This window comes from Cetorhinus maximus, chromosome 23, assembly GCF_964194155.1.
Source record: "Cetorhinus maximus chromosome 23, sCetMax3.hap1.1, whole genome shotgun sequence".
NCBI lineage: Eukaryota > Metazoa > Chordata > Chondrichthyes > Lamniformes > Cetorhinidae > Cetorhinus > Cetorhinus maximus.
This window is the reverse complement of record NC_135901.1, coordinates 4716492-4740418: the sequence shown is the minus strand read 5'-3', so window position 1 is coordinate 4740418 and position 23927 is coordinate 4716492. Positions and strand designations below refer to the sequence as shown.

Sequence of the window (23927 nt, the reverse complement as noted above, 5' to 3'; positions counted from 1 at the left end):
AACTGGATCCAGGCACTGGATTTTTCATATTCAAATAGTGGGCCCTGTTTTCTGCACACAAAAGGAATTTGTCCAAGCATTTTGCCTTTTTAATTAAACAGGAGCTTGGGGGACAATTGTTCCCTGATGCATTCCCCATGGCAGCATCTCAACCAATCAGAGTCGACTTGCCATTTCTGAATTTGAACAAAAGCTTTGGGTAACTGTTCCCTGGTGCATTCTACATGGCAATGCCTGAACCAGTCGGGGTCCATTTGACAACCAATCAGCACCCTGTTTCTCAGACAGTATAAACTGTTGTTCACTTTGACATTTGGTATTCTTGCATCTATCCTAATGAGTGCAAGAAGAAAAGCTTTGACAGCATGTCTCTTTTTTCAGCAATATTCAAATGTTTAAAAGGATTTGATAACATTGGGAGATTGGTTGAAATAACATTTTTTTCTCCCCAACAATTCACTGTAAATAAGAACAACAAATTGGCTGAAAAGTCACATATGCTTGCACTAGCAAATTGGTTAATTTTAGTGGTAAATGTTCACGATCCGGACCATTTCCGGATTCAAAAATAAGTTATGTACATGTAGTTAAAAATTCTATTTATGAAATCACACAAACGACCGTTTCTGCTTACTGCGCAAAGGTAAAGGATTGTACAGGCATCAGCTAATCCCACACTCCCAATAAAGTATATAGTCTGGTGTCAGCTGATTATATAATCAGAAAAATGCTGATGTAATCTTATGACATCATCACAATAGAATGCGATGACATCAGCGGATTACACAATCCCATTGGAAAGGTTTGATGTCAGCTCAATCTTAGACATAAGTAGTGTAATGGGAAATGTACAGAACTGGACCAGTTTTCTTCAGTCAACAAACTCTGCTGCCCGTCTCCCAACTCACACTCAGTCCCATTCACCTATCACCCGCTGTGCTCACTGACCAATACTGGCTCCCACTCAAGCAATACCTCGATTTTAAAATTCTCCTCTTTTTCAAATCCCTCCCCAGCATCCTTTTTTTCAAATCACCACATGGTCTCACATCCCCCTCTCCCCATCTCTGTAATCTTCTCCATCCCTAAAACCCTCTGAGATATCTGTGCTCCACTAATTCTGGCCTCTTCGATATCTTCAATTGCATAACAACTGGGGGCTTTGCCTTCAGCTACCTGGGTCCCACGCTCTGGAATTCCCTCCTTAAACCTCTCTGCCCCTTGATCTCTTGTGCTTCTTCAGGAAACTCCTTAAAACCAAGCTACAGGTCATCTCTTTATGTGGCTCGGTGTAAAATTTTGTTTAGTAATGGCACCTGTGAAGCAGATGATTAAAGGTGCTATACAAATGCAGGTTGTTTTTGTTGTTGTGGTTTAATCATGTTCAGCGGAGGTTGCTGTTGTTAAGCAGTCAAAATGCTTTCTTGCTGCCTCCTGAGAGAGCTATAGGAAGGCTGTTGACTACAATTGGCCATGCAATCTTCAATGTTTAAATATATAGAGGATTGGAGACATTGTTATGTCGGTCCCTTAGAACTAAAGAGAAACTTGCCTCTTTAAATATATATACCAGGAAGAGGCTGAAATGAAATTTGACCCTTTTAACCTTCACAAAGACAGGAAGCTCAGATTCACAGGCTGCAGAAGGAGTCCATTTGGCCCATCATGCCCGTGCCATCTCTTTGAAAGGAATTTCTGATTCATCCAACTGCTCTCCTCTTTCCCTACAGCCCTGCAAATTCTTCCCTTTCAAATATTTACACCTTGGAAATAAATAATCGAATCTGCTTTCAGGCAGATCAGAACAACTCGCTGTGTGAAAAAAATAAAATTTACATAGAAACTAGGAGCAGGAGTAGGCCATTGGGCCCTTTGAGCCTGCTCCGCCATTCATTATGATCATGGCTGATCATCCAACTCAATAGCCTGCTCCTGCTTTTTCCCCATACCCTTTGACCCCTTTCACCCCAAGAATTATATCTAACTCCTTGAAAACATACAATGCTTTGGTCTCAACTACTTTCCGTGGTAACGAATTCCACAGGCTCACCACTCTTTGGGTGAAGAAATTTCTCTTCATCTCAGTCCTAAATGGTCTACCCCATATCCTCAGACTGTGACCCCTGGTTCTGGACTCCCCCACCATCATCTCACCTTCTGGATCCTTTGCCAATTACCTTAGAGGGACTCACTTTCTGTTAAAACAGCCTGCCAATTCCTTTCACCCACTTTCCCTAAAGTGCATAAATCTAATCAAAAGTCCAGCAAAATCAAATATTTTTACTGATAAAATTTATTAATGTAACAGAACATGGTTTAAAAAAACCAGAAAATTACTTGAGGATCAAAGACAACCAGAGTAAAAGGATGTTTTAACAATGTTCTGGATCCAAATGGTTTCTTTTTGGCTCCTCTGTACCCTGTCCTCATGACTCCCCACTTTGGACACAGGAGCATTGAACCCCGGGGAGGTCACACCACCATCACTCCCTCCCTGATTGGCTGGAGACCCATTTCCCAGTCAGTCCTCCGGCACCTTCCTGTCTCCCTCTATTAGTGCGACGTCCCTCTATTAGTGCGACGTCCGTGGCAGTTTCCTAACTGGGCCACAAACCCTGTTATTCTCAGCTACATTGAGCCTTCAGCTCCATCGCCTGGCTGTCATTCACATGCGCAATAGAGAGACAGAAAGGCGTAGGAACTCAAATGGGAACTCAAAACTTTGGCTCTAAACCAACACTGTAACATTTGTCAGTCCTGTATGTGTTTTTTATACTAGGGTTTTTATTATTAGATTTAGGTGCTGGAGGCAAAGGGTGGGGGCTTTTAAAGGGTAACTTTCCCTTTCTAAATTTGTATTGTCTATCGTGTCAGCTGTGGCTCAGTGGATCTCACTCTTACTTCTGAGTCAGAAGGTTATTGGTTCCAGTCCCAATCCAGGGGCCCAAGAACAAAAATCAAAATCGACATTCCTGGTGCCAACACTGAGAGAGTGCCGCACTGTCAGAGCCGCTGTCCTTCAGTCGAGCAATACACCAAGGCCCTGTCTGCCCTCTCAGGTGGGTGTAGAAGAACCCACAGCCACTATTTCGAAGAAGGGCAGGAGAGTTATCTCCAGCAGGGACTGGGAGAGAAATCCTGGGCCCCAGTGCTTTTCCTGTTTCCAGGCTCTCAGGCTTCTCCGTGCAACAGACCTTTTAAGGGGCCAGAGAACGAAGACTGAATGGCTCACAGTTGTATCTGTTTGGTCATCAGCAAGTCCGAAGACTCTGCTGATTGCTGCTTCTCACCACAATATATTTTCAATATCTGCAACGCAACATAACTTTATCACGATATTTCTAACCTCAAAAAACTCAGAAAAAACAGCAAGATGGAGCGAGATAACAGGTAACTGGACAAAAGGACAATATTGAAGTATATGGAAAAGACTCTTGTGAATTATGTATAGTAAAACAGGTTACTGATTCACACTGAGCTCAATCTGCACTCCTGTCCTGGTGATCTCATCCCACAAATCCTGCTCACAGTAAACTTTCACCAGCAACGAAATAAACAGAACTCCAGCCAGGATTACACCCTCTGTTCGCACGATAATTATAGATGACAAAGGCCATCGAGTACTGTTCATCACACCTATCTCCATACACACATATGTATTAGGAGCAGGAGTAGGTCATTCACCCCCATGAGCCTGCTCCACCATTAGATAACATCCTCTACATTTCACCAATGACTACAACTCAAAAGTGCTGAATTGGCTGGAAAGTGATTCGGGGCATTGTGAAAGGTGCTGTATAAATGTAGGTTTTGTCTTTCTTTCATTATACCTGCATGCAGTGGGCAGAGTGACAGTAGCAATGGTGAAAGTGGAGGCCCAATGCTGATTATTTAAAGATAATTAATCACCGAGCAATCAACTGATGTTAGCAAAGTGGCTACAAAGGAATCACTACATTTACAAAAACAATTCAGATCTGTACCTAATCTACCCCCAAAACCCCTCTAGCTCCCCTGAACGTCCTTCCAACCATCCCCCCTTCTCCACCAAACTTCCCCGACCTCCCTCCAAATTTCCCCCAACCCCTTCCAAACTTCCCCAAATCCCTCCAACTTCCCTCCAAACCTTGACCTACCCCTCAAACCCCCTCCGAACTTTCCCCAACCCCCAAACTTCCCCACAACCCCTCTCAAAACCTACCCCCAACCACCCCTTCAACCTACCCCCACATCCCCCAAACTCCCTCCCACATCCCCCAAACCCCCTCCAAACTTCCCCCAACCCCCTCTAAACATGCCCCCTCCCTTCCCCCCACCCTCCCTTCCCCCCACCCCTCCCCCCCCACCCACCCCTCCCCCCCACCCCCTACCCACAACAGCATCCAATTGGTTGTAAAATTACAGGGATTTGACTGACTATTTCTCAAGCAGGAAAACTCTCAGTTTCTGCTGCTGTTGCTTCTCACCTTCGGGCAGCTTTGTGGTTTCCTGGCGGGCTTTTCAAAAAAATTGGAATTGCAAAGCTGCCTGAAGGTCAGAGGCAGCAGCAGCGACTCGTGAAATTGACCTGACACTGACAGACTGACTTAGAAAATATCAGAACGCTCAGCCTGACAGATCTGTTTTTTAAGCTGGTCTGTCAGGTCTGTAGCTCTAGCTGCTCAGTGAGGACGATGCAAAACTGTTTGAAACAACGAGCCCGGCCCACACCTACTCACCTCCCCCACCCACAACATCCCAAGTCCTGCTGTTTGGTACTGTCTGAACCCCACTCTCCCGGGCCTTGATTCCTGGTGTCTTGGGCCAATATTTATCCTTCAATCAACATAACCACAAACATATCATTTGGGTCATTATCACATTTCTGTTTGTGGGATCTTGCTGTGTGCAAATTGGCTGCTGAGTTTCCTACATTACACCAGTGACTACATTTCAAAAGTGGCTGTAAAACGCTTTGAAACATCCTGTGGTTGTGAAAGGCGCTATAGAAATGCAAATCCTTGTTTAATTGTCAGCAAATTTGGATACATTACACTCAGTCCCTCATCTCGATCATTCATGAGGATTGAGACCTCATTTTGTGTATGAACCTCCTGGTTGACACCTTTCCGAATGCTTTTTGAAAATCCAAATACACCACACGCAAGATGAGGAATTATTTGTTTTAAAAACACAGCGAGTTGTTACGATTTGGAATCCACTGCCTCAAAACCGACTGGAAGTAAATTCAACTGTATCGTTCAAAAGGGAACTGGACAGATTCTTGAAAGAAAAAAAAAATTGCAGGGCAATGGGATTAATTGGAAAACTCTTTCAAAGAGCCTCCAATTGCCTCCTACTGTGCTCTATGAGCCTCATGTGCATTTAAAGGATCTTCAGTTGTGGGTGACATATTAAAGCAATCAGTGCCTCCTATTCTCTGTATGTTTAGTTTAACACTTCAATCTCCCCTTCACATTCTCTGAAGTGGCAGATGGAGTTTAATACAGGGAAAGTTGAGGTGATGTAATTTGGCAGAAGGGACAGGTAGAGGCAACACAGGTGTAATGGCACAGTTCCAAAGAGTGAGCAGGGACAGAGGGACCTGGGGGTTCATGTGCAGAGATCTTTGAAGGTGGCAGGACACAGTGAGAGAGGAATTAGCAAAGCATGGGGGATCTTGAGCTTCAGAAACAGAGAGCTTGGGTTGGATCTTCGGTACCGAGGTGGATAGCTTGGATCTGGAAATTTCCCAATTGCCGGACCTGCCTCGGTCTAAAGGTTCCCAAATGTTGTGATCTTCACTCGGGGGCAGGGGGAGGGGGGGGGGGGTGGTGCTTTGAGGTGGCGGTTATGGATGGAGTTGGTTGCTGTGCCACCGGAATCGGAGCTTAGGCGGTTAACAGGATGCCCGAGCACTGAGGTGAGCTGGTTAAAAGGCCTGCCTCCATTCTCTGGGCTTGATCCCAGTTGCATTGTTAACTTTTGGAATCTCTGGTCCTCACCAGTGGCACCCACATGCCAAGAGAATGTTTTAAAAATAAATTAATAGACATGATTATTTGGAATAATTGCCCACCCACCAGGGGCAGCAACCCAACACAATTCCTCCTCACTAATTGCAAGTGAGCCAATTGCAAGCCCCCTCCTGACCCCAAGGCCCTTATACACTCCATGCCAGCTCATGCCAACTCTTGCCATGGCACAGACCCCCCATAGCCCCTTATACACTCCATGCCAGCTCATGCCAACTCTTGCCATGGCACGGACCCCCCATAGCCCCTTTTACCCTACATCCCAACTCACATTATTCACCATGGGCAGACCCCAGGAGCCAGGTTGAGATTAAATAAAATAAAGTTCTAAAAATCTAAAATTAAACAAAACTCCCATTCTTGAAACCTTATTCAAAACTTTTGTTTAATCTCATATAAAAACCAACATACTTCTGTCCATACCACTTCAAAGGCAGCTAAACCCTTAATGGTCTCTTTAAGTTGTCAAAGTGTGGACTCAGAACAGCTGCTGAGATGACTGTAGGTTTTGGAAGTCAGCCAAGCATTCATAAATAGCCCTTAGGGAAATGCCAGCAATTACTGAAACTGCTGGGACTGATGCTACATTGTATAGCCAACTATTTTTTTCACTTACACTGACAGCTGCAGACGAAGTCAGGAGAGCAGGGGATTTAAAAAAGACTTTCGATCATGGGAGTTAAACAGACCCTATCCACCCAACAAGAGTCTTTACGTCTACTCCATAAAGTCATGACTTTCACACTATGAGTTAACTCCCTTGCAGAAGGCAAAATGGTGCCTGTTTGAACTCAGTGCTGAGTTCAGATGGCTCTGCTGAGTTCAGGTTCAACTTGGGTGTGAATCAAGCACTGCCCCTGTCCCCTACTGGCAAAAATTGGATCTGTGAAAAATGGGAGTGGGACTTCCGCATCCGGGTCCCACCCACAATTTTTGAAGGTAGGTGAGTCTTTCTGACTCTGAAAATCCAGGTCATTGAGTAAAAAAGCAGGGAAGTGACATTGGACCATCATAAAGCTCTGATACTCTGAAGCCAAAATGGACATGTCCAGGCATTGCAACATTTTTGAATCCAACTAAATGCTGAGGTCACGAGCTTTCTGGTGAATTCTCCATGGCAACAACTTGACCAATCGCAACTGACTTGCCAACTAATCAGCACCCTTTTCTCACGCAGTATAAATAGTTGCTCCCTTTGAAATTTGGTGTTCTTGTGTTTGTCCTGATAAGTGCAATATGAAAACTTCGAGAGCATGTCTCTTTTTGCAGCAATAAATGACCTTCATCAGCTTCTGTGGAACATTTCAGTGGAAATGTGCACTCCCAGACCACTGGAAACAAAGTTGTAAGACTGGCCAGTACAGCAGAAAGAAACCCTTTGACCTTCCCACTTCACCAACTGTCAGAATGAACATGGTTCAGTCTTGAATGTGATTGACAGCAGCAATCACAGCAGAATCCAACCCCTGTAATCACTGGTGAACTCGCTGGTGTCTCAGCAGGTGAGATGACCGAGTGAATCGTTTCCCACACATGGAGCAGGTGAACGGCCTCTCCCCAGTGTGAACACCCTGGTGTCGCAGTAGGGTGGATGAATCACTGAATCCCTTCCCACACTCACAGCAGATGAAAGGCCTCTCCCCAGTGTGAACTCGCTGGTGTGTGAGCAGGTTGGTTAACTGAGTGAAACCCTTCCCACACATGGAGCAGATGAATGGCCTCTCCCCCGTGTGAACTCGCCGGTGCTTCCGCAAGATGGATGGATCAGCAAATCCCTTCCCACACTCAGAGCAGGTGAATGGCCTCTCCCCAGTGTGAGCTCGCTGGTGTCGCAGAAGGTTGCATAATCGGCTGAATTGCTTCCCACATACAGAGCAGTTGAATAATTTGTCCCCAGTATGAACTCGCTGGTGTATCAGCAGGCTGGATGAATCACTGAAACCTTTCCCACATTTGGAGCAGGTGAACGGTCTCTCCCCCGTGTGAACTCGCTGGTGTGTCCGCAGATTGGAAGAGTTAGTGAATCCCTTCCCACAATCAGAGCAGGTGAACGGCCTCTCCCCGGTGTGAAGTCGCTGGTGTATCTGCAGGTGGGATAACTGAGTGAATCCCTTTCCACAATCAGAGCAGGTGAACGGCCTCTCCCCAGTGTGAATGCGGCGATGAGATTCCAGCGCAGATGGGGACCGGAATCCCTTCCCACATTCCCCACATTTGCATGGTTTCTCCATGGTTCGGGTGTCCTTGCATTCCTTGAGGTAAGATGTTTAACTGAAGCCTCATCCACAAACAGTACACGTGTTCGGTCTCTCCCGGCTGTGAATGGTGCAATGTTTCTTCAGTCTGTGCATCTGGTTAAAGTTTTCTCCAAAGTCAGTGCATTGGAACTCTCTCACGTGTGTGTGTACGCGAGCTTCTTGGTGATTTTCCAGACACAGTGACTTTTAAAATCTGTTGAAGCAGACAGAACAAACATTTCTCTTTCTAGTTCAAAGACTGATGATATTGAGCTCCCATAAATCAAGTCAGGTCTGGATGTAATGTTTGGTTTGCGATTTCTGTCTTTACATCCTCCATTTCTAATATCCTGTAAATGGAGTTAGTTTCTCAAAGTCATCACTGTCAGTACAGGATAGAAATTCAGAACACACAAGTCTACTTTCTATGGAACATTCTTTCCTCTTTCATTCCCCAAAGACTGTCAATCTCGATCCCACATATTCTCCATCCAATCTCAATCTGCTGACCTAACAGATCCATGCCCATCGCTTCCTGTCCAGGACACAGAGACCTGAAAATGTTCAGGCAGGCTGCTGGACATGGAACTCACTGTGTGGTGGAAGTGGAGATGGTCAATGATATGAAAATGAAATTGGGTGTGCACTTGAAGGAAATAAACTTGCAGGGGAACGGGGATATAGAAGGGAAATAGGACTGACTGGGTTACTCTACAGAGAATCAGCTTGGATTTGAATTACTGAATGGACTCCTTCTGTGCCATAATGACTGACTCTAAATATATAACATAGCACAGTGCTATGTTACAAGACTAGAAATAATAATAAATTAACTTTATGACAGAATCATAAATAACATATCTAATATATATCATATAAAAACACCAGGCATATCTCTGTCCTATATTACTTTACTGTCCCCTTAAATGTCAGCCATCTCCTGGGGAATCCACCACTTTAATTGTGAACATGAGGAAAGAGGCCATCCTTTTAGCCAGACAAATAAATGTGTCAAGCCGAGGGAGCAAAGGATGCCTGGATGAGTGCAGTTCCAACAAAACTCAAGAAGCTTGACACCATCCAGGACAAAGCAGCCCTCTTGATTGGCACCCCATCCACAAACCTTCACTCCCTCCACCACCGACGAACAGTAGCAGCAGTGAGTACCATCTATAAGATGCACTGCAGGAATCCACCGAGGCTCCTTCGATAGCATTTTCCAAACCCACGACTACTACCATCTAGAAGGACAAGGGCAGCAGTTGGATGGGAACACCGCCACCTAGAAGTTCCCCTCCAAATCACTCACCTTCCTGACTTGGAAATATATCCCGTTCCTTCACTGTCACTGGGTCAACATCCCTTCCTTACATCACTGTGGCTGTACCTACACCACATGGACTGCAGCGGTTCAAGAAGGTAGCTCACCACCATCTTCTCAAGGGCAACTAGGGATGGGCAGTAAATGCTGCCCCAGCCAGTGAAGCCCACATCCCGTGAATGAATAAAAGAACCAATGTCCAGCCTGATACAAACCGGCTCTTCATTGATCTGGGAGCTGCGGCCCCGCTCGGTGCAAACGGGGGAGGGGGGACCGGTCAGTTTATTTCCGGGGTTTGCGGTTTACACAACATGTTTCCGGAGCCTCTCCGTCCACTCGCCGGATCCATCGCTCCCTCCGCCCCGCCGTCCCCACCTTTATCCATTGTGGACCCGTCTGCCCATCGCCATTACCCGCACTGCGCATGCTTCAGTCACTGCCCGCCCCCGCCCCTCATTCATTTCGATTGGTTGGAGGACCAGCCACTCCTGTAGGTTCCTCCAGTTCCCCCTCCCTTTCCCTATTGGTCCGGAGCTGCCGTCAATCACCCGGGCATTGTGACGATTTCAAACGCTGAGAGCGGCCACAGACTCAGCCTGACTTGCTGATTCTTGGCAGCATTTTCTGTTTGGGAATTAGAGCTAGAGATGGATGGTCAGTTCCCCTTTGTCCGGGGGGGATTCACACTCATTTCCCCAGTGCAGTGATTATCACGTTTACTTTATATGAGAAAGTCCCCGGTTCAATCCTGGCTGAAAACTTTGTGTTTAACATTGTTACTGATGAGGCATTAACAGTGAGTTTAGTTTCATGTCGAACAGGGTGACAGTTACTGTTGTCTCATTCCAGAAAAAACTGATCCACTCTGACCCAAAAACAAAATACTGTAATACTCTAGGTGGAAATCTGACCTAGAACTAGGGGGTCACTGTTTAAAAATAAGGGGTGGCCCATTTAAGACAGAGATGAGTTTTTTTTCTCGCAGAGGGTCATGAGTCTTTGCAACTCTCTTCCTCAAAAGGCAGTGGGGAGTCTTCCAATCTTTTTAAGGCAGAGCTGGATAGGTTCTTGATAAGCAAGGGGGGGGGGCGAAAGGTTATCGGGTGTAGACGGGAATGAGGTTACAATCAGATGAGCCATGATCTCATTGAATGGCAGAGCAGGCTCGAGGGGCCGAGTGGCCTATTCCTGCTCCTAATTTGTATGTTCGCACAACCACAAAACAAACTATTGGACAACCTCAGCAGGTCAAACAACATCTATGGAGAAGGAAACAGAGTGAATGCTTCATGTCGGTAACCTTTTATCCAAACTTGAAAAAAATTAAAGATCTCACAGTTTACCAGCAAGTGCAAAGTCAGCAAAAAGAGAAGGCGAGGACGGTGGAGTCGAAGGTTTTTTTAATGATGGGAGACAACAGTGGATTTAAAGGTGAGAGGGACAGTACCAAAAGAGAGAGAGAACCGTTAAGGATGTCGTCTAAAATTTGGAAGTTGGATGGTCAGCAGTTTAGTGAGAATAGTGTCAAGGAAGCAGAAGGCACGTCTCAGAGGCAAGATGAGCTCTGAGTGAGATAGAAGATAGGAGAGAAACTGGAGAAAGATGCAAGTTAGGGGAACAGGCAGGTGTTTGTGTGGCCGTAGAAGTGACTCCAGGATGGTATGTTGCCTCCCTGGTGCCAGGGTCAAGGATGTCACAGAGCGGCTGCAGGACATTCTTTTGGGGGAGGGTGATCAGCCAGAGGTCGTGGTCCACATTGGTACCAATGACTTAGGGAGGAAGGGGGATTTAGTCCTGCAATCAGAATTTAGGGAGCTAAGTAGAAAATTAACAAGCAGGGCCTCAGCTGTAGTAACCTCCGGATTACTCCCAGAGCCATGTGCTAGTGATTACAGAAGTAGGAGGGTAAGGCAGATGAATGCATGGCTGGAAAAGTGGTGCCGGAGGGAGGGCTTTAGATTCCTGGGACAGGCTCTGGGAGAGTTGGCACCTGTAGAAGCCAGATGGGTTGCACCTGAACAGAGCCGGGACTGAGCTCCTTGCAGGGCATTTTGCTAGTGCTGTTGGGAGGGCTTCAAACTAGCTCAGCAGGAGTGTAGGAATCAAGAGAAAATATTAGAGAGGAATACCAGGGTGCACAAAATACTGGGAGGGACAGAGAGTACTAGTTTAGAAAAGAGTAAGTTAATAGGTAAAGTCGGGGCAAGGGAGAAAGTAACAAAAGCCAAATCAGGGTTATTATGCATGCATGTGAATGCACAGAGAATAGTAAATAAGATTGGGGAGTTACAGGTGCAGACTGCCATGTGGAAATGTGATGTTGTGGCAATAACAGACCTGGCTCAAGGAAGGGCAGAACTGGGTGTTAAATATTCCTGAGTACAAGGTGTTCAGAAGAGACAGGAAAGGAAGGAAAGGATGAGGGGTGGTGGTATTGGTTAAGGAGACCATTGCAGTGCTGGAGAAAGAGGATGTCCCAGGGGGTTCAAGGACAGAATCAATTTGGCTAAGGTTAAGGAGCAAAAAGGGTGCAATTACATTGCTTGGTGTAGCCTATAGACCGCCAACTAGTGGGAAGGATGTAGAGGAACAAATCTCATGGAAATTACAGAGAAATGCAGGCATTATAGAGTAGTTATAATGGGGGACTTTAATTACCCGAATATAGATAGGGACACTGGTAGTGTAAAGGGCGGAGAGGGACAAAGGTTCCTAAATTGTGTTCAGGAGAATTTTCTCCAGAAGTATGTGTCTAATCCACTGTTGGACCTGGTTCTTGGAAATTAGGTTGGCCAAGTAGATCAAGTGTCAGTGGGGGAACATTTAGGAGACAGTGATTATTGTATTGCATGTTTTAGGATGATGATGAGAAAAGCACGATAGGCAATCCAGAGTAAGAATAATTAACTGGACAAGAGCCGACTTCAATGGAGCAAGAATGGAGCTGGGCCAGGTAGACTGGAACAAAAGATTGGCAGGAAAAACTGTAGCTGAACAATGGGCTACCTTTAAAAAATGAATTGGGTCGGGCACAGTCAAGTATTTAGATATTCACCTGAGTTGCCATAGCCTCCAGGGCTATGGGTCAAGTGCTGGAAAATGGGATTAGTGTAGTTAGATCTTTGTTGACCAGCTCAGACACGATGGGCTGAATGGCCTCCTTCTGTGCTGTAAACGTCCATGAATCTATATACCATCTAAAGGGAAAGGTGGGGCTGACAAATCCAGAGCTCTCTGGATGAAAAAGGAGATTGAAATTAAGATAAAAAGAAAAAGTGCACTTATGACAGGTGACAGGTAGAAAATACAATTGAGAACCAAGTCGAATGCAAAAGGTTCAGAGGGGAGGTGAAAAAGCACATGAGAGAAGCGAAGAGGGATTATGAGAAGAGACTGGCAGCCAACATAAAGGGGAATCCCAAAGTCTTCTACAGGCATATAAATAGTAAAAGGTTGGTAAAAAGAGGAGTATGGCTGATTGGGGACTGAAAAGGGAATTTACGCATGGACAAAGGGGTCATGGCTGAGGTATTAAATGAATACTTTGCATCCGTCTTTACCAAGGAGGTAGATGCTACCCAGGCCATGGTGACAGACTCTGAAGGGTTCAAAGTTGATAAGGAGGAAGTGTTGAATAGACTATCGGTACTTAAACTTGACAAGGTACTGGGACCAAATGAGATGCATCCAAGGATATTGAAAGAAGTGAGAGTAGAAATTTCATGGGCACTGGCCATAGTCTTTCAGTCTTCCTTAAACTCAGGGGTGGTGCTAGAGAACTGAAAAATTGTAAACATTATGCCCTTGTTCAAAAAAAGGTTCCAAGGATAAGCCCAGCAATTACAGACCAGTCAGTTTAACTTCAGTAGTGGGCAAGATTCTAGAAACAATTATTCGGGATAGAATTAATAGTCACATAGGAAAATATGTGTTGATAAGGGAGAATCAACATGGATTACTAAAGTTTAACTAACTTGCTGGAGTTTCTCGAAGAGGTAACAGAAAAGGTGAATGAGGGTAATGCAGTTGATGTGGTGTATATGGACTGTCAAAACGCATTTGACACAGTGTCACACAACAGACTTGTGAGAAAAGTTATTGCTCATGGAATAAAAGGGACAGTAGCAATGTGGATACAAAATTGGTTGAAAACTAGGAAGCAGAGAGTAATGGTCAATGGATATTTTTCAGGCTGTAGGAAGGTTTGTAGTGGAGTTCCCCAGGGGCTGTTATTGGGACCCTTGCTTTTCCTGATATATATTAACGATCTAGATCTTGGTGTGCAGGGAACAATTTCAAAGTTTGCAGACGATATGCAAGTTGGGAGTGTTGTGGACTGCGAGGAGGACGGTGTGGAACTTCAAGAGGACAGACAAGTTGGTGGAGTGGGCAGATAGATGGCAGATGAAGTTCAATGCGGAGAAATTTGAGGTGATGCATTTTGGTAGGAAGAACATGGGGATATAGGAGCAGAAAGACCTGGGTGTATATGTGTATAGATCACTGAAGGTGGCAGGACAGGTGGAGAGAGCAATTAGTAAAGCTTATAGTGCCCTGGGCTTTATTAATAGGGACATAGAGTACAAGGGCAGGCAGGTTATGCTGGATTTATATAAGACACTCACCAGACCTCAGTTGGAATATTGTGTTCAGTTCTGGGCACCATATTATAGGAAGGATGTGAAGATATTGGAGAGAGTGCAGAAGGAGTTTACAAGAATAATCCCAGGGATGAGAAACTTCAGCAATGGGGATAAATTGGAGAGGTTAAGGCTGTTCTCCTTGGAGAGAAGAAGGCTAAGAGAAGATTTGATAGAGATGTTCAAAATCATGAAGGGTCTGGACAGGGTAGATGGGGAGAAGCTGTTCCCACTCGTAAAAAGATCAAGAAAGAGAGGGCACAGATTTAAAGTGATTTATAAAAGAAGCAAGTGGGACAGGAGAAAAATCTTTTTCACACAACGAGTGGTTCGGGTCTGGAATGCTCTGTCTGGAAGTGCGGTGGAGCCAGGTTCAAGTGAGGCATTCAAGAAGGCATTAGATGGTTATTTGGATCAAAACAATGTGTAAGGGTACAGGGAAAAGGCAGGGCAATGGCACTAGGCCATGATGCTCATTTGCAGAGCTGGTGCAGACACGATAGGCCGGATGGCCTCCTTTTGTGCTGTTAAAATTCTGTGATTCTGTGAACATCAGCAAAAACAGACCCCAAAGAACATGGCCCAGTCCTGGATGTGACCAGCTGTAAAATCCAATCACGGTAATTACTTGTGAACTCGCTGGTGTCTCAGAAGAGCGGAAGACTGAGTGAATCCCTTCCCACAGTCTGTGCAGCTGAACGGTCTCTCCCCAGTGTGAATTCGCTGGTGTACAGTGAGTTGAGATGATCGCTTAAATCCAGTCCCACATTGAGAGCACCTGAATGGTCTCTCGTCAGCGTGAACACGTTGATGGGACATCAGTTCCTGGGAACCTTTATAACACTTCCCACGTCTGAGCATTTAAACGGTCGCTCCACAGTGTGAACTCGCTGGTGTCTGAGCAGATTGGATGACTGAGTGAATCCCTTCCCACACTCCGTGCAGGTGAATGGCCTCTCCCCAGTGTGAATTCGCTGGTGTACAGTGAGGTCAGATGATTGATTGAATCCAGACCCGCAGAGAGAGCACCTGAATGGTCTTTCATCCGTGTGAACACGTTGATGAGACAACAGTTCCTTGGAGCTTTTATAACACTTCCCACAGACTGGGCATTTAAAAGGTCTCTCGTCAGTGTGAACTCGCTGGTGCCTCAGTAATGTGGATGAGCGAGCAAATCCTGTCCCACACTTGGAGCAAATGAATGGTCTCTCCCCAGTGTGAACTCGCTGGTGTGTCAGCAGGTCTGATGAACAAGTGAACCCCTTCCCACACTCAGAGCAGGTGAATGGCCTCTCTCCAGTGTGAACGCGCTGGTGTTGCAGCAGGTCAGATGAATGATTGAATCCCTTCCCACACTCGGAGCAGGTGAATGGTCTCTCCCCAGTGTGAATTTGCTGGTGTATCAGCAAGTTGGATGATCGAGTGAATCCCTTCCCGCACTTGGAGCAGATGAACGGCCTCTCTCCAGTGTGAACTCGTTGGTGTACAGTGAGGTCAGATGATCGCCTGAAACGCATCCCACAGTGAGAGCACCTGAATGGCCTCTCATCAGTGTGAACACGTTGATGTATCAATAGGTGGGAGGACTGAGTGAATCCCTTCCCACACTCGGAGCAGGTGAATGGCCTCTCCCCAGTGTGACAGCGCCGATGAGTTTTCAGGTCAGACGGATAATTAAATCCTTTTCCACAGTCCCCACATTTCCACGGCTTCTCCCTGTTGTGACTGCATTTATGTTCTGATAGGTCAGATAATTGGCTGAAGCCTCGACCACACACAGAACACGTGTACGGTTTCTCTCCACTGTGAACAGTGCTTTCTCCTTCCATGTTCAAAATCCGGTGACATTCACATTATGATAAATTGGGCTGCAAATCCTCCCCTTCTAATATCCTGTGAAATCGATGTAAAACAGAAAAAAGGGAGTGAGAGAGAACCCGCAGAAACACAAAGGCAGGTTGTGAAACGGAGCTGAATGAATCTGGTAATTTGTGGGGCCGGCACCAGGGAAAAGTGACCGTGAAAACTGCTGGATTGTCGTAAAAACACAACTGGTTCACTAATGTCCTTCAGGGAATTATTATTATTTATTATTATTATTTAAATGGAGAGAAACTTCAGAATGCTTCAGTGCAGAGGGGTCTGGGTGTCCTCGTGCATGAATCGCTGAAAGCTAGTATGCAGGTACAGCAGGTAATAAGGAAGGCAAATGGAACTTTGGCATTTATTGCTAAAGGAATAGAGTATAAAAATAGGGAAGTATTGCTGAAACTGTACAAGGCATTGGTGAGACCGCACCTGGAGCACTGTACACAGTTTTGGTCCCCTTACTTGAGGAAGGATGTAGTTGCATTGGAGGCAGTTCAGAGGAGGTTCACTAGATTGATTCCACAGATGCGGGGCTTGTCTTATGAGGAGAGATTGAGCAGTTTAGGCCTATACTCGCTAGAGTTTAGAAGGATGAGTGGAGATCTAATTGAGGTATATAAGATGCTAAAGGGGCTAGACAAAGTAGACGTGGAGCGGATGTTTCCTCTTCTGGGGCATTCTAGAACAAGAGGCCATAGTTTTAAGCTAAGGGGTGGTAGATTTAAATCAGAGATGAGGAGGAATTACTTTTCTCAAAGTCGTGAATCTGTGGAATTCACTACCTCAGAGTGCAGTGGATGCCGGGGCGCTGAATAAATTTAAGGAGGAGATAGACAGATTTTTAATTAGTAACGGGTTGAATGGTTATGGGGAGTGGGCGGGAAATTGGAGTTGAGGCCGAAATGAGGTCAGCCATGATCGTATTGAATGGCGGGGCAGGCTCGAGGGGCTGAATAACCTACTCCTGCTCCTAGTTCTTATTAATGGAACCTTCCACCCAGACCGGGTCAATGCAAGACTCTGGTCTCTATGGAAGGAGAGAGAGAGAGAGAGAAGTAGGAGAGGCAGCAGTTGAAGAGGGATTTTATATACCTACTACTCGACCATAACTTTGACAAATCTCCTGAACCACTAGCCTCCAGCACCTAGAAGGACCAGGGTAGCCGGTGTGTGTGAACACCAACTCTCCAAGTTCCCCTTGAAGCCACACACTCTCCTGACTGGTCTGACATCCAGTACTGAATGAACAGAAAATTCTTTCATATAAATACTGGGAAGACTGAAAGTGTTGTCTTCAGTCCCTACTACAAACTCCATTCCCTAACAACTGACTTCATCTCTCTCACTGGCAACTGTCTGAGGCTGAACCAGACTGTTCAAAACTTTAGTGTAATATTTCACCCCAAGATGAGCTCTTTTTTAAAATTATTTGTTCATGGGATGTTAGCATCGCTAGCTAGACCAGCATTTATTGCCCATCCCTAAGTTAAGAGTCAACCACATTGCTGTGGGTCTGGAGTCACATGTAGGCCAGACCAGTACAAGGAATGCAGATTTCCATCCCTAGAGGACATTAGTGAACCAGATGGGTTTTTACTACAAAAAAAACCCATCTGGTTCACTAATGTCCTTTAGGGAAGGAAATCTGCTGTCCTTACCTGGTCTGGCCTACGTGTGACTCCAGACCCACAGCAATGTGACTGGCTCTTAATTGCCCTCTGAACAAGGGCAATCAGGGATGGGCAATAAATGCTGGCCTAGCCAGCAACCCCACATTCCATGAATGAATAATGAAAAAAGCTTACAACCACACATCCTCATCATCACCCAGACGGCCTGTTTCCACCTTAGTAACATCGCCCAACTCTGCCCTAGTCTCAGCTCACCTGTTGCTGAAACTCTCATCCATTCCTTTGTTACCTCTAGACTTAACTATCCTAAGGCACTCCGTGCCAGCCTCCCACATTCAACCTCTCTGTAATCTTGAGGCTATCCAAAACTCTGCTGCCCTTGTGTTTACTCACACCAAGTCTTCCTCGCCCATCACTCCTGTGCCCGCTGACCGACAAAGGTTCTTGGTTAAGAAGAATCTAAATTTTTAATTTCTCATCCTTATTTTCAAATTCCTCCATGGCCCCTCCCTGTCTCTGAAATCTCCATCAGTCTCATGACCCTCTGAGATATCTGTGCTTATCTAATTCCAACCTCCTGAGCATTCCTATTTTAACTGTTTGGTGGCCGTGCCTTCAGTTGCCTAGGCCGTAAGCTCTGGAATTTCCTCCCTAAACCTCTCTGCCTCTCTACCTCAATTTCTCCCTTTAAGATAGTCCTTAAAGCCTGCCTCTTTGACAAAGCTTCTGGTCACCTGCCCTAATATCTCCTTATGTGGCTCAGTGTCAAATGTTGCTTTGTAATATTTCTGGGAAATGCCTTGGAACATTTTGTTACATTAAAGTTGCAATATTGTTGTTATTGATTTGGACATATATCATTGTTTCTTCTTCATCACTGGTGAATAACCTGTAACTCCTTATCTAACATCATTGTGGGAGCACCTTCACCACACGGACTGCAGTGCTTCAAGAAGGTCAAACATCATCTTCTCCACAGGTAACTGGGGTTGGGAAATATCTGCTGCTGGTCTTGTTAGTGACGCCCAAATCCCCAGAATAAATTTTATAAGTATGCATTTATAGAATAGATTAAAAGCATCTACAGAAATATTTGTTCCTAAAACAATGATCTTTTACATTTCATGGCCAGTGTCTGCTCAACAACCTCATCTTCCCCAGAACCTACCTCCCTTTGACAATTTCACGTTGGAAATTGCTAGGTCCTTGTGGTTAAACCCAGCAGCTTCTCCTCCATCTCCACTCCAACTCAAACTGATACAGCAAAGGCTTTGAAAATAAAATTGGATAAGTACCTGAAGAGAAAAAGCTGGGCTATGAGGAAAGGGCAGGGAGTGGGACTAGCTGATCTGCGGTTGCACAGACCCAGCACAGGAATGACAGGATAAATGGCCTCCTGTATTGTAATCATTCTATGGCTGCATGAAAAAGACTAACACTGGAGGCCAGGGACCAACCTCTCCAATCAACACCCACCCAAATACAAATCCGTTCTTAATTGGTTCATCTCTGTTCCCAGACTCGGTTCTGTGAGAAATGCCTGCAATAAAACCAAACCAAAATACTGCAGCTGCTGGAAATCTGAAATAAAAAGAGCAAGTGCTAGAAATACTCAGCAGGTCAGGCAGTAACTGTGGAAAGAGAAAGAGTTAACATTTCAGGGTGTACAGAATGAATTATGGGGAATACAAATGAAGCAGAATTTGACAGTCAATATAAGCTCAGAAGTGGGAGAGAAATGATCTCTAGTGCAGGAAAAATAATTCCTGGCCATGGGAAGATAAAGCTGGTAAATCAACAGTGAATAGCTGGGGGGATGGGCAGCAGTGGAAGCCTCATTTAGACACAGTTGGTGAAAATAACAGTAAAATACTAAACATGGTTAAAATACACCCATCATTAGAGGCAGATGGAGCCATACAACGGTAGAGAGGTGATTGTGAAGGGTAGGGGTGAAGCAGAGCAATGGATGGACATGGATTCAGATCCACAGTAAAGGAGCCACACCAGCCTCAGAGACATGGGACCAGAGCGCAGCAGTAAAAGCTCTAAATTGTCGATGAATGTTCAATAATACTCACCCCTGAAACAATTTCACTGTTTTCAAATTTAAAATCTCCTGCTGGAGCCTGCAGCTGGAAAGATATCAGAAGCATTGGAGTCAGAGAAAAATCTCACAGACTTCAAATCTTCTAGCTCTCTGTAAAAGGAGATTACAAAAGTCATAAGTGTCAGATGCAGGTACAAATTCAGAAGAGACAAACATTTCTCTTGATTTGAGTTTGCTGTGTGTAAATCCTCCCATCCTAACCCCTGTAAAAGGGGTTCCAGAATCCATCACTGTCAGTCCAGGATAGAAATTCACAATATTCTCTCCTCCTGCTGCCTGGTCCAAGATAACTTAAGCAAGGACATATTTGCATTGGAAGCAGTTCAGAGAAGGTTCACTAGGCTGATTCCTGGAATGAGAGGCTTTGCCTCATGAGGAAAGGTTGAGCAAGGTGGGTCTGTATTCATTGGAGTTTCGAAGAATGAGAGGTGATTTTATTGAAACCTGTAAGATTCTGAGGGCACTTAACAGGGTGGATCCTGAGAGGGCTTTTTCCCCTCATGGGAGAATATGGAACAAAGAGGCACAATTTAAAAATAAAGATTTTCAATAATTTTGACTGAGATGTGGAAGACTGAAGTGAGGAGAAATTTCTTCTCTCAGGCATCCATTAGTTTGTGGAACTCTCTTCCCCAGCAAGGAGTGGAGGTCTGGTTATTGAATAGATGCAAAGTTGAGTATTGCTAAAAAAAAAGGGACATGTTGAAGTTTTTCATCTTGCACTGAACAGGACAGCTGGCAAGAATACCAATATAAGGGGAAAACAACTATATATACTGCATGCAAAGCGAGTGCTGATTGGTTGGCAAGTAGGCTTTGATTGGTAGAGGCATTGCCATGGAGAATGCACCAGTGATAGTGACTGACAGTTAACTGCCAAGCATTGCAAACAGACCATACCCAACCAGCCTGTGTTTGCAAAGCTCAAAACAGTGTCCAATATTAGATGTGATTCCGTGATTGGACAACATTTGCTAAATAATCGTCAGTGTGCTAAAAATTACATTGATAACCAATTTAAGATTCTTAGTTGGGCTTGCAGTGTGGTGCATTTGCATGTACTGGAAGCTACATATATTATAGGGCTCTGTTCTTTGCAGAAAGAAAAAACATATACACACATTGCGCCTGTTTCAGCTAAACAAAATAAGTGACAGCCATTTGCTGACTCATTCCTCAGGACAATGCCTTGACCAATCAGGGTCAAACTGGTTCAAATTTCAAACAATGCTTTGCAGTTAACTGTCAGTCACCATCACTAGTGCATTTTGCATAGCAACGCCTCTACCAATCAGAGTCCACTTGCCAACCAATCAGCATTCTCTTTACATACAGTATATATAGTTATTTTTCCTTACATTGGTATTCTTGCGAAGTGCCCCGATGAGTACAAGATGAAAAGCTTCCACATGTCTCTTTTTACAGCAACACTCAAGTTCTTTACTACCAAAAGACTAATTGAGACCGAGTTAGACAAATTTTTCATTTAAGCATCAAAATAAGGGGCGGGCAGTGCAGTTAAGACCACAGTCAGATCAGCCATGATCTCATTGAATGGTGTATCATGCTCAATGGGCCGACAGGCCAACTCCTGCTCCTAGTTCTGATGTTCTTATTCTGATGTTGTTAGGATGGCAGCGCGTGCGCCCAGCAGCACATTGCCCTTCAAACGATGGCGGTAATTAACCCGGGACAGTCGCCATCTCCTGTGTGCAGCGCGAGAATAAAATCAATGAGCCAATGATTTTCTCTCCTGGTCACCGGTGCCATGAAGCCCCGCCCATGCTCTGTACCGTCACCAAGACGGCCACTGAACCAAGATGGCGACCATTAAATTGGGCCTATTTCCGGGAAAAAGTTCCAGAGCTGAAAACGCGGGACCTGCAGAGGCTTATTCTGGATTTGCGGCCTACTTCAGGTGTTTGTGAAGCCGCCACTCCCTCCCGACACCGACTCCCGGCTCCATTCCTCCCTCCGCCTCATCAAATCTCACCCGCTGAAAAAATCCTCTCCCGCACTTGCAGGACTCTGATCAAAGTGACACTGCGCATGCTCCAGATACAGTCCAGTACTGCGCCTGCGTACTGGGCTCTTGGAGTGTTAATAGATCACATTCACATCCGAACGGAATGTTGGGTAACAGCAGCACCATTGAACCCCCCAGAGGGGAAAGAAAATAATTGAGATCAATTAATAAAAAGACACACATGAATCCTCGTGAATAAATGCTCTTCCATACTCGAATTGCTCAAAGTGACTTAAACCGCTTCTCTCTTGTAGGAATACACTGAGATTTTAAAGCTTTTGCCACTTGTTCCCATGCCGCTCTCCTGCCCTGAAGGTGCTGATTCTAGCTACGTTCAATCCCATAGTCACTGGTTCCTCTCTCGATCACGGGATGAGGAATATACACTGTTCCAAAAGAACAGATGAAAATCACTTCGCCCATCATGCTTGTGCTGGCTCTTCGGAAGATCTATCCAATTAATTCCACAGCTCTGCTGGCACTGTCAGAACAATATATATCCGCTGCAGTGATGCACGAGCTGAATGTAAAAGATTTTTCAGTTGGGTGCTTCTCAGGCACATTCACCTCCGTGGAAAGGTCACTGGCCCAGTGTACTGAGCCAATATCAAGCGTTCACTGGTTAGTTAAGCCCATAGAGTACCTGGTAGAGTTTACTACAATAATTCTGCACACCCCACATATCACAGTGACATTATGAATAAAGCCCAAGTTAAGGGAGTATCCCGAGTGGGATGGAGTAGATGAATTATTGAAGTACAAAGCAAAGGCATTAAAAGATTGCAGCCTCACAACTACCAGTTGCCTGTGATGTTGCAGTATGAGGTGAGAGTGACTGCCCTTGACATCAAGGCCGCATTTGACCGAGTGTGGCATCAAGGAGCTCTAGTAACATTGGAGTCAATGGGAATCGGGGGAAAACTCTCCACTGTATTCACAAAGGGAGGAGACAAAAAAAAGGCCAGTTAGCTTAACCTCCCTCACTGGGATAATGTTAAAGTATATTATAAAGGATGTAATAGTAGAGCATTTAAAAATGCATAATATAATCAAGCAGAGTCAGAAAGGCTTCATGAAGGGGAAATCATGCCTGACGAATTTATTACAATTCCTTGAGGAGGTAACAAGCACGATAGATAAAGGGGAACCAATGGATGTAATATATTTGGATTTCCAAAAGATGTTTGATAAGGCACCACACATAAGGCCACTTATTAAGATAAGAGGCCATGGTGTTGGGGGTAGTATTTTAGCATAGATAGAGGATTGGCTAACTAATAGAAGACAGAGAGCTGGGATAAGGGCTGCATTTTCAGGATGGCGACCTGCAACTAGTAGAGTGACACATGGATCCTAAGAACATAAGAAATACGAGCAGGAATAGGTCATTCAATAAGATCATAGCTGATCTGCTCCAGGCCCCAACTCCTCTTTCACGCCAGCTCCACATAGCCCTCAACTCCCCAGTATTTCAAAAATCTTTAAATACTTTCAGTGATCTACCCTCTACAACTTTCTGGGGTACAGAATTCCAGACATTCACTACCCTCTGAGAGAAGAAATTCCTACACATCTCGGTTTTAAAGACCCCTTATTCTGTAACTGTGTCCCCTAGTTCAAGATTCCCTCTCTAGTGGAAACATCTTCTCAACATCTACCCTGTCAAGCCCCCTCAGAATTTTTTATGTTTCAATCAGATCACCCCTCATTCTTCTAAACTCTAATGAATAAAGGTCTAACCTGTTTGGCCGTTCTTGATAAGTTAACCCCTTCATGTCAGGCATCAGCCGAGTGAATCTTTCTGAACTGCCTCCAATGCCAGTATATCCTTTCTTAAATACAGGGACCAAAACTGTACACAGTACTCCAGGCGCAGCCTCACCAACACCCTGTACAGTTGAAACAAGACTTCCCTATTCTTAAACTCCAACACCCTAGCAATACAGGCCAAAATTCAATTTGCCTCCCTAATCGCTTGCTGCACCTGCATGCTAACTTTTTGTGTTTCATGCACAAGAACACCCAAATCCTTCTGTGCTGCACTTTTTTGGAGTGTCTCCATTTAAATAATAGTTTGCC

The 23927-nt window shown here is 45.0% G+C and overlaps 1 protein-coding gene and 1 long non-coding RNA gene across 2 annotated transcripts in view; one reads left to right on the top strand and one right to left on the bottom strand.

The window, feature by feature from the left end:
* Positions 1-16056, bottom strand: part of LOC144698365 (uncharacterized) — a 36667-nt gene extending 20611 nt beyond the window's left edge. The window contains exons 1-2 of the mRNA XM_078570320.1: positions 15064-16056; positions 7751-8281 (exon numbers count right to left, since the gene is read on the bottom strand). Coding sequence (XP_078426446.1) covers positions 7751-8281; positions 15064-16041 — 1509 coding nt within the window. The 5' untranslated portion in view covers positions 16042-16056. The remainder of the gene's footprint in view (positions 1-7750; positions 8282-15063) is intronic.
* Positions 1-23927, top strand: part of LOC144696884 (uncharacterized) — a 410945-nt gene that overhangs the window by 39304 nt on the left and 347714 nt on the right. The window lies entirely within an intron of this gene.